The sequence below is a fragment of the Muscardinus avellanarius genome, assembly GCF_963383645.1.
Source record: "Muscardinus avellanarius genome assembly, chromosome: 10".
Lineage (NCBI taxonomy): Eukaryota > Metazoa > Chordata > Mammalia > Rodentia > Gliridae > Muscardinus > Muscardinus avellanarius.
In genome coordinates, this window is record NC_137796.1 from 41,557,509 (window position 1) to 41,568,790 (window position 11,282).

At 42.0% G+C, this 11,282-nt stretch overlaps 1 protein-coding gene across 1 annotated transcript; it reads left to right on the forward strand.

Annotated features, from left to right (window-relative positions):
- Positions 1 to 430: 430 nt before the first annotated feature.
- Positions 431 to 10,791, forward strand: CCNE1 (cyclin E1; the record flags this gene model as incomplete). Its single annotated transcript, XM_080704059.1, has 11 exons — positions 431 to 453; positions 563 to 650; positions 879 to 947; positions 4,798 to 4,943; positions 5,055 to 5,190; positions 8,804 to 8,950; positions 9,504 to 9,599; positions 9,773 to 9,907; positions 10,011 to 10,122; positions 10,221 to 10,378; positions 10,669 to 10,791. 11 exons carry the CDS (start codon positions 431 to 433, stop codon positions 10,789 to 10,791), a joined length of 1,233 nt encoding a protein of 410 aa, XP_080560185.1.
- Positions 10,792 to 11,282: the final 491 nt, after the last annotated feature.

Consider the following 11,282-nt stretch of genomic DNA (forward strand, 5'->3'; position numbering starts at 1 on the left):
CGGCCGGGGTGGGGGTGGGGCGAGGCCGGGGGCCGGCGCTCGGGGTCCCGAGGCGGCGTGCGTGCGCCCCCCAGGGTGGCCCGAGGCGGGTGGCGGGGAGGTGTGGAAGAGGATGCTGAAGGGGAGACCGAGGCAGCCCGGCCCGAGGGAGGCGAGGGGACGGGGGGGGGGGAGCTCGGGGGCGTCTGACCCTCATCCCCACCCCCGGCTCGGATCAGGGATCTCGGGTTGCGGGCGGGCCGCGGGTGACAGGCCACCCCCGGGCCCATCGGCCATTTTCCAGGCCGGCCCAGAGGCTCCCGCCGCCCGCGCGGGAGGGGGGAGGGGTACCCGGGTCAGGCCCGCGGGTCCCGGCCCCCCGCCCGCCGGCCTCACCCCGCCGCCCGCGCCTTGTCCCCTAGGCCCGAGGTCGGATCTCGAGTCCTGAGCCATGCCAAGGGAAAGGAAGGAGAGGTGAGTGGCCTGGCTGCTGCGGGGAGGGGAAGGGTGTGCAGCAGTGGGGGAGGGGAAGACAGATTTGGGGGATACTCACCCATACTTATTTGCCACCATGGCCTTGCAGAGATGCTAAGGAACGGGGCAATATGAAAGAAGAAGTTGGCACCGACTTCTCCGTTCGCTCCAGGAAAAGGAAGGCAAATGTGGCTGTTGTGAGTACAAAGGGGACAGATTGGGAAGGAGTCTCCCCACCCTTTATCTTACCTGGGTACCAGATTTGGGTCTGCCGGCATATCTTTTGATGGGGGTTAGTGTGTGGGGCCCCCTTTGGCAGAAATGGTGCTCATAACCTAACCAATTTCCCCCCTTTTTTTCTCTCTGTGTTTTTGTCTTTGGGTCATTTGGTGTTTTCTTGGGGGTGGGGGATTGGTTTATGTTAGTTTTTGCAGGATCCAGATGAAGAAATTGCCAAAATTGACAGGACTATGAGAGGCCAGTGTGGCAGTCAGGTAGGTGGCTCTCCTCCTGGGCCTTCATGGAGGGCCTCCTGCTTTCCTGGGTCCAGCTGGGTTTTATAGGGAAAATCTCCTTTGAAATAACTATGGTTAGAGTTAATTTCTCTAACTAGAGCCACAGTCCACACAGCTGAGTACTGTCAGTGTGCACTGGCCTGTGCCAGCCTTGGGATTCCAGGAAGGGCTTGTGTTCCTGGCTGGCACCCTCCGAGGTTATGTGCTGATGCCTAGAAGAACCAGAGTGGACATCAGATAACTCCCTCTCAGGCCTCCTTTTTTGCCTATGAAGAAACTGGAACTCAGAATGAGAAAACAACCCTAAGTCCTGTGCAAGCAAGCTAGGGGCAGAGTTGGGCCTACAACTTTGTCTCTAATGGCTAGTTGGGGGAGGATAATAGCTCCTATAAGTATCCACTGCTCCCCATCCATACCTGTGTTTTCTTTGTCATGGTGCTTTAGAATTTCTCATCCCCTTTCAGTCAGATTTCAAACTTTTCTCCTCCTTATGGCCCTGAGAGTTCTCTAACCCATCATGGGTCATTTCTATCTGGGCTTAACTTGGCCTCAGCAAGAGTATCAGTGGAACATTCTGTGTAATGATATGTGTGTCTCAACACATTTTCTTATTGACTACATTTCTCTTGTCCCTCCTTACAGCGTTCCGGCCAAATATGCTGTATGCAGCGTGATATCATTATAAACATCAGGAGCTCATGGAGAATTTGTATTATCTGTTTACCTCCAGAGATGGCTGGAGACTATAGTTAGGGCTGCAGTAGGGGAAGCAGCCTATCTAAACTAGCTGGTCAGGCCTTGTGCCTCTATCACAGATAAAAGTTGAGCAGAAATAGTATTTGACCTGAGTGCAGTGGTCCCAACTAGGTTAGCAATGGATAGCACATCATTTTGGAGAACAGCAAGCAATAGCCATGGCATCTGTGGAAGAGTGAAGAATATTGTTTGCAATAGAAGTTGTCACCACACATAAGACTCTTACTTAGCATTTGGGGAGAGAACTCACTGAATATTTAACAAAGAGTTGATTTCCTTCTCTGGTAGAAAAAATACTTCATTGCAAGAAAGGAAATAAGGCAATATATCCCGTGTGTGTGTGTGTTTCTCTTAAGATAAAAAAAAAGCTTTAGCTCAATTAAGTTAACATTTGTGGGTATTATAAAATGAATCCCTGCTTGGTGAAATTCAAAAATATTTTCCCAGTTGTGTTTTGAATAGAAATTTCCAAATGAGGATGAAGCAGTGGTGTCCATAGTGGCTCCTTGGAGTTTTAGACTCGTTTCTATTCTTAAGGCTAACCAAGCAGTGTTTAGGGTACCTGAGACAGGACTGTAGCTCTGTATGGCAGAGAGGTGGTAGCTGTGCTACATGAGTAGCCATATTTTTTCCCAAGAGAGGCATTTTCATGGTTGTCCAGAGATTAATGACAATAGGTTTTTGCACATCGATGTATAGAATAAGTAACTTTGAAAATTAGCCATTTATGGAGCAGTGTCTTTGTTCTTTCTCTGTGAAGAAAGCATAGAATCTGGGGCTACAACAGAACTCTTTTGCCTATTACACAAAATTTTCTCTGGAATTATTCATAGTTAAGCCCAGTATAACGACTTTGAGCTAGTAGGAGCCATCATGCTAAAGTTATGTAGCTGCTTTGTCAAAACCACGTGGAACCTTTCATGATTCTTAGACTATTATTAATTAAAAGAATGCCCTTTTACCTAAAATCTATTTCACATGTCCATTTTGCTACTTAATTTTCAAATGAGACCTCATTTTTTGTTGGAAGCAAATTCTAAATTGTAAGTTACTTCTCAGAAAATTTTGCGTAAAGAAAAAAAAAAAGTGGCCTAAGGAGTTAGAGGTCTCTTGCTTTTATCCTGTTCCTTCTAAATGAAGTCAGATCTTGCTTCCTCTGAAACTCGGTATATGGTCAAGGTTTAATTATTCTGCCTCCTCCACTGGCCTCTAAGAAGGCCAGCTTTGGAAACCATTTGTCTGCTTGTTGTTCACCTAATTTGGGAACTCTACCAGATAGTTATCTCCACCAACCTGGTGTCAGAAGTGCCAACCATCTGGTCTTGGAGGGTAACACCCAGCTTCAAGACTAAAATTCATTCATCTTGAATGAAGAGCAACTTTGAGCAGTTGTAACGTGAACCTTCTTGAGTCAAGGAAATGCAACCAGCACATGATACTAGAACTGAAAGGAAGTTGCCTTTCTCACACAGCTGTTGGCAGAGCTGTCATAGATAATTTGCATGCCCAATTCTTTGTACATTGAATGAAGAGTTTTATCCAGCTTTGCCCTTCTCACTAGACAAAGCATTTGGGCTTCTTCTAAAGATGGCCTGTACTATGGCATCCATGGAAGGAGCACATAGAGCTAGTTTCCATGTTCATTCAGTCATTCCAGTTGTGTTTGTTCTATTTTCTAGTCAATATTAATGACTCTCTGCTTTAAAGAAAACAAGTGTCTCAGGCTCTGAGTTTTCATGCTAGCAGGATTGCTACCTGCTTTAACATCTTTAATCACTATTTTATATCTTTAAAAATCAAAACATAGAGCCGGCCATAGTGGTGCATGCTTGAAATTCCAGTACTTGGGAGGCTGAGACAGGAGGATCGCAGGTTCTAGGACAGTATCAGCTACTTAGGGAGGTCTCTGCAAGTTAGTGAGACCCTGTTTAAAAACAGAAAGAAAAAATCAAGCTGGGGGTGTAGCTCGGAGGTAGAATGCCCCTGGGTTCCATCCCCAATACAGGGGGGAAAAAATCAAAACATTTTTTTAAATAGTAGAATGGTAAATAGTAGCTTAAACAGAAACTATTCTAAATGGAAAAAATGACCTTAGAATTTTTCAAATACTGAAACCTGAATAAAATTGTCTCTGAAATCTTTCAAAGAGAAAAGCATATTTATGAGTTTTTAGTAATACTCATTTATCAGATATTTGAGTCTGACCGCAAGGCTCTGCAGGTAGGATTCAAAGGTCTTCAGAAGTATCTAGGTTCTATCTCCATGTACTTCTTAGTATGACCTGTGACTATTGCTTGAATTGGTTTAAATATATGTGTATCTTACCTCTCCTGTGTCCATTTTGCTTACTCAAGCACCTTGTATATGTGGTTGGTTTTGTTTGTTTGTTTGTTTGTTTGGTGGTACTGGGGTTCCTGGAAGCCCTTCTATCTCCAAGCTACACTCCCAAACACCTATTTTATACTTTTTTATTTGGAAACAGGGTCTCTTAAGCCAGCACGGCTGGCTTTGAACCTGCGCCATCCTCCTGTCTCTGCCTCCCAAGTGCGGGGATTACAAGCGTGCGCCACCATGCCCGGCATTTTGTTTTGTTTTGTTTTGTTTTACTAGGAATTGAACCAAGGGGCATTCTACCTCTGAGTTACACTCCCAGCCTTACTTTTTATTTTTGAAACAGGGTCTTGCTAGGTTGATGAGAATCTCACTTGCTGAGGCTGTCCTTGAACTTCTGTCTCAGCTGCCCACTTACTGGGATTATAGGCGTGCACCACCATGCCTGGTAGATGAAGTGATGTGAAGATGATAGTGCAGAGGATGATGCTACTGATTGCCTATTTTCCTTGGGAGTTTACTAAATAGACTTCTAAGCTTATGACAGAAATGAATTGAAAGCTTGGAGTCATTGTCTGTGGCATTTAGTTATCCGTGCCATCTCCATCATAATTTTGGCCTGGAGATTTACTCTTCAGTATTAAGATATTTTTTGAAGTACTAGCTAATCTATAAATCAATTAATGTAAAAATAGCTGAATTATAGCAAACATTTTATTTATAATGTGCTTTTCATTTACAGCCTTGGGACAATGATACAGTATGTGCAAACCCCTGCTCCTTGATCCCCACACCTGACAAAGAAGAGGATGAGCTGATATACCCAAATCCTACATTTGCACCCCAGAGATTAACACCATCCAGAGCCTCACCACTTCCAGTTCTGAAGTAAGTGTTGACTTTGCCGTGCGTTTCTGGATCTCTTACTCCATCTTCTCAGTCCTCATTAGTATGGATGCATACTGACACCTGTGCTGTGTTTTGTTGTTTCTTCTCTAGCTGGGCAAATAGAGAAGAAGTTTGGAAAATCATGTTAAACAAGGAAAAGACATACTTGAGGGACACGCACTTTTTGCAGCGACATCCTCTTCTGCAGCCTAAAATGCGAGCGATTCTTCTGGATTGGTTAATGGAGGTGAGCTCACGTCTTCTCACTTACTGAAATCACTGGCCATTTCTAGATCCTTTTATGCTGTTGAGATATCTGTATAGCCGGGCATGGTGGCGCAGCTTGTAATCCCTGCACTTGGGAGGCTGAGACAAGGAGGATCGTGCAGGTTTGAAGCCAACCTCAGCTAGTTTAAGAGGCCCTGTTTCCAAATAAAATATAAAATAGGTCTGGGAGTTTAGCCCAGAGGTAGAAGGCTCCTGGGTTTCATCCCCAGTACCACCACCCAAAAAAAAAGATAACTATATATTTGATTCTGCTGACACACTTATCTCAGAAGCTGCACAGTATATTTATTGTGGTGGTCTTTGTAACTTTTTTTACCTGCATTTTTTTTGGGGGGGAGGCTACTGAAGACTGAAACCAGGGCCAATCTACCTCTGAGCTACAACCCTAGCCCTATTTTATTTTTTACTTTGAAACAGGATCTCTCTTAAATTGCTGGGGGCCTCACTAAATTGCTGAGACTGGCCTTGAACCTGCGATCATTCTTAAATAATTTCTAAGATCTCTTTATACCTTAGGTAATATAATGTTGACATCCAATTTTTTTCCATCAAAGTTTAAATAGATTGTATTTTCTAGAAAATAGTAAATATTGGTAATTAAGCTTTGTTCATTAATTTTGTGTGTGTGGGGGGGGGTACTGGGGATGGAACCCTTCTACCTCCAGGCTACACTCCCAGACCTATTTTTATATTTTATTTGGAAACAGGGTCTCTTAAGCCAGCAAGGCTGGCTTCGAACCTGTGCAATCCTCCTGTCTCCACCTCCCAAGCACAGGGATAACAAGCGTGCGCCACCACGCCCGGCTAAATTGTTTTTTAATATATCAGTTGGGATTCAAATATCAGCTATTTGATAGCCACTTATAAAAATATAACCAAGCTTATCTTTAGTAGTCAGATATTACATTGTTCCCTTTTAAATTCCTGAAGTCCATTTCCCTTTTCTCACCAAATGATATCCCAACAAACTGTATTGTCCCAATCTTTTATTGATCACACTGTCATTCTTTGCAACAGTTAGTCAAAAGAACAAGCATAACAAATTAACAAAATAATTATTAAACATAAAATGTAAAATTTTATCAGCAGTGCAACTCTTACTGGGATGGACTATAAGGAACTTAAAATACTTTGCTTAAGGGAGGTTTCATGGATACTCTTAAGATTTGGGTAGATGAGAAGTGGGTTTTTCTTCAGAGAAGTGGAAGGACCATCTCAGATGATTCCACATTGTGAACATGGCAGAAGTCAGCTGTCTCTAACTATCCCTATAAATGTGTTAACACTGTGTACTATGTACCCTTTGGAAAATCAACATTGCCTAGCTCTACTGGTCCTAGAATCAAATTCCCTGTTGCTAGCTGGGAGGTTTTGCACTCCTGTAATCCTAGTACTTAGGAGCCTGAAATAGGAGGATTATAGGTTCGAGGACAACTTCATCAAGTAGTGAGATTCTCATCAGCCTAGTGAGACCATATTCCCAAATAAGAAATAAAATCGGGCTGGGAGTGTAGTTCAAAAGTAGAATGCATCTGGTTTTCATCCCCAGAACTATGCACACACAAATTCCCTGTTGCCACTTACCAGCTAGGTGCTCAAGTCAGGCAAGTCACTTAACATTGAGTCTCAGTTTTCTCATCTATATTTTCTTTTTTCTTTCTTTCTTTTTTTTTTTTATTTGTGTGTGGTACTGGGGTTCCTGGAAGCCCTTCTACCTCTGAGCTATGCTCCCAGACCTATTATATTTTTATTTGGAAACAGGGTCTCTTAAGCCAGCATGGCTGGCTTCAAACCTGCGTGATCCTCCTGTCTCCGCCTCCCAAGCGCGGGGATTACAAGCGTGCACCACCACACCCGGCTCATCTATATTTTCTAGCAGTATTTTCCTTATAGAGTTTATATAGATTAAAAATGATGTATATGAAGTTTTTATTGTTCTTAATTTGTGTTTCTTCATTAGTTCCTAAAAATGTCAATTTTTTTTGTGCTAAATTCTTTAGCAGCCTTGCTTTCAAAGTACAAACTTGCAGTTGCATACCGTTGACCCACCATGTATCACAGACTTTGTCACAAAACCGTGTGTGCTTTTTGCAGTGTTTTATAATTTCTTGAAGCATTGGATGTAATATGTCCTAGTCTTTTAGGCTTCAACTCATAAAAATGTTGTGATGGAAGGCTGGGGGGATAGCCCATTTGTAAAATGCTTGCCTGGCATGCACAAGGCCCTAGGTTCAATCCCCAGCAAACCTCCCTCCCTCAAAAAAAAAAAAAAAAAATTGACAGAAAGGTTCTGTTTTGTATAATGTAATTATATTATAAAGGAATGTTTTTATATATGGCTTAACATGGACTTTAGAATCCAGTGATTGATGGGAAAAGGCAACATACAAAATTCTCTGTTGCTGTGGCTTCTTTTCTACATGTTAGTTGTACTTACATGAGATTGCCATTTTGAGGAGTGGTAGTGGTGGTATTACAGTTGTATGTGCATCATCAGACATTTGATGATGGTAATGAATAGGGAACTAATATTTTCATGGTCTTTTTTTATTTTTGTGGTACTAGAGATTAAACCCAGAGATATTTATTCTACGCCTCAGCTATACCCCCAGCCCAATTTTTTTTTTTTTAAACAAGGTCTCACGCTGGGCATGGTGGCGCACACTTGTAATCCCCAGGCTTGGGAGGCAGAGACAGGAAGATCGCGCAGGTTCGAAGCCAGCCACGCGCACTAGCTTAGGAGACCCTGTTTCCAAATAAAAATGTAAAACTAGGTCTGGGAGTGTAGCCCGGAGGTAGAAGGGCTTCTAGGAACCCCAGTACCACCAAAAAAATAAAAATAAATAAATAAAAATTAACACGGTCTCAATAAGTTGCTGGGCCTGGCTGTGAACCTGTGATCCTCCTCAGTCTCCCAAGTACTGGGATTACAAGAATGTACCACCATGCCTGGCATTTCTTGGTTCTTTTTAACCCATCATGTATACTTATTTCACCAGATCCTCTAGCAGTCCTGGGATGTAGACAGGACAGGTATTGTCCTAATTTTTTAATCTGAGATACCTGAAATAAATGGGTTTGTCTAAGCCAGTGCCCAAATGGGAACCTATCTTCCTTCCCTGTCCTATGAACATTTGCTCTTACTATTATATAGGTCACAGAATACGTAGTCTTTATATCCAATTTGTCACTGTACACATGCTTAGGAACCAGCAAGGTAACTCCCTTCAGGAAAGCAAAGTTATTTATTGCTTTGATTATTAATATTATTCGAGAGGGTAGTATTGGAGATTGAACCCAGAGGCATTCTACCTCTGAGCTACACCCCCAGCCCTATTTTATTTATAATTTGAAACAGGATCTTGCTAGGTTGATGAGAGTCTCATTACTTGCTGAGGCTGTCCTCAAACCTGCGATCATCCTGTTTTAGCCTCACAAGTACTGGGATTTTAAGTGTGCATCACCATACCTGGCTTTTGCTTTGATTATATTGTCTTTCACCAAAACTTGAGATAAGATTTATTCCCCACCCCCAAGTAACCATCTTAAAACTTACTTAATATTTTTTTCAGGTATGTGAAGTCTATAAACTTCACAGGGAGACATTTTACTTGGCACAGGATTTCTTTGATCGGTATATGGCATCACAAGAAAATATTGTAAAAACACTTTTACAGCTCATTGGGATTTCAGCTTTATTTATTGCTGCCAAACTTGAGGTAAATAATTTTTCAAATATTTGTTACATATACTGTTCATTGAGTTCCACTGAGATTAAGGGATGAAGTCAGTTATGTGTCCAATGCATAGCCTAAGTATTTTTAATATGAGGTCTTCTAAAGTTAAAGACACAGAAAAAGCTGGGAACTAATGAAGAAGAGAGAGGAGGGGGAAATGAATAGAACATTTAGGTTAATGTAGTTACATAAGCAAAAAAAATTTTTGAACTTTGAACTAAGGTTAAAATTTTGGTGTGATTATAGAAGAGTGTATGAACCCAACTTCATACATGTTAAAGATGTTGAAAAGGTGAAAATTTGAAAAATGAGTACAGTTCTACCTCTCATTTATTTCTTTATTTGGTAGGGGTGAGAGTTTCATTTCTTTTACAACTAACTTCACATTTTGAACTGCTGAAATAATTCCTGTATTGGTCCTATCAGTGTATCTTCATTCCATGTTAGGGTACTAAAAAAGGATAATTTTTAGGTATACATAAGTTGAAACTTAGAGATTAGGCTTTGCTAATGGTGCACTTCAATTCCCTTTTAGGAAATCTATCCTCCAAAGTTGCACCAGTTTGCTTATGTTACAGATGGGGCTTGTTCAGGAGATGAAATTCTTACCATGGAATTAGTGATTATGAAGGTAGGTTACAAGTTAATTTTCTTAGTTGATTTTTTAAGTGTGTACATAGTGTCTTTCCCGTATGAAAAATGAGGACATCTGGTAGGACTTCTCTGGCCAGACACATTGTGGTATGGAACATGGCTGCATCTTGAACTTTGTACAATAATTGATCTCTTCCTATTTTCCTTTAGGCCCTTAAGTGGCGTCTAAGTCCCCTGACCATTGTGTCCTGGCTGAATGTATACATGCAGGTTGCGTATCTAAATGATGTATATGAAGTGTTACTGCCACAGTATCCCCAGCAAGTCTTTATACAGATCGCAGAGGTAAGTAGCTCTGTTGCCTCCTAGGGCTCCTGATCCCTCAGCTAGAGTGAGGGACTGCAGAAGCGATGTGTATGGCTGTTTCAGTGTTTTTTCTTCTCCATAGCTTTTAGATCTCTGCGTCCTAGATGTTGGCTGCTTAGAATTTCCCTACGGCGTACTTGCTGCTTCTGCCTTGTATCATTTCTCTTCGTCTGAATTGATGCAAAAGGTTTCAGGTACTTTGGCTTTCCAATAAGTTCCCTTGTAACTGAGGAGTATTAAACTTAGAAACCAACTGTCAGCCTCAAATTGAGCCCATGATTTTTCATTGCAGGGTATCAATGGTGTGATATAGAGAAGTGTGTCAAGTGGATGGTTCCATTTGCCATGGTTATAAGGGAGACAGGAAGTTCCAAACTAAAGCACTTCAGAGGAGTTGCTGTTGAAGATGCCCACAACATTCAGACCCATTTCAACAGCTTGGATTTGCTGGTCAGTACTGCTTCTTGGTTCAGTCCTTATTGTCCAGACATAACCTAAATAGCTTAATTCACTTTCCTTCAGGCAGGCTCCAGATCCTAGGAAAACTGATTCTTAAAATACCTTGAAAAAAATCCGTCCATAGATGCTGTGTCTCAGTATCATGAAAATCATAGGCTTTTAGGTTGTTTTTTAAACTATCTTCCCCCCTTTGCTTACCTCCATAGAAAAAGCATATAGTAAGTGAAATGAAGGATATTTTGTTCCACTTTAACAGTTCTCATTTCTATTCTTATCAACAGGACAAAGCCCAAGCAAAAAAAGCCATACTGTCTGAACAAAATAGGATTTCTCCTCCCCCATCTGGGGTTCTCACTCCACCCCAGAGCAGCAAGAAGCAGAGCAGTGAGCAGGAAACAGTGTGACCAGCACTCTCCACCAAAGACAGTTGTGCAAAAGTGCCTGCTCAGAGTTCTCTTCTATCTACTTCAGTGGAGGCGTGCATTAGCTTTTACAGATATTTAAGTGGAAGAGTATCTCTCTTCTACAACAGAAGTATTTCTGTGGATGGCATTGGACAAGGAGAAGTGTTTTTTATTGTATGCTTAGGTTTTTTTTTAATAAGTGGGTCAAGTACACCAGCCACCTTTAGAACACCAATGAGTGCTCCAGATGCTGCTAAGGAGGGTGATACTTGACTTGATTGACTATTCATACAAATAACAAAGGCTTGAAGTTGAGGAGTGCCGCCATTTCTGTTGGTCTCCCCTCAGGTGTTCTGGGTTGCGTTGTGTCAGTGGAACAGGTGGTTGTGAGCAGGTGTTGGTGGGGAAGATCCCACAGCCAGTGGGGCTCAGGGCCTGCCCTTTTCACACTATCATTTGACAGTGTACAATGCCTCTTATGAACTTTTATA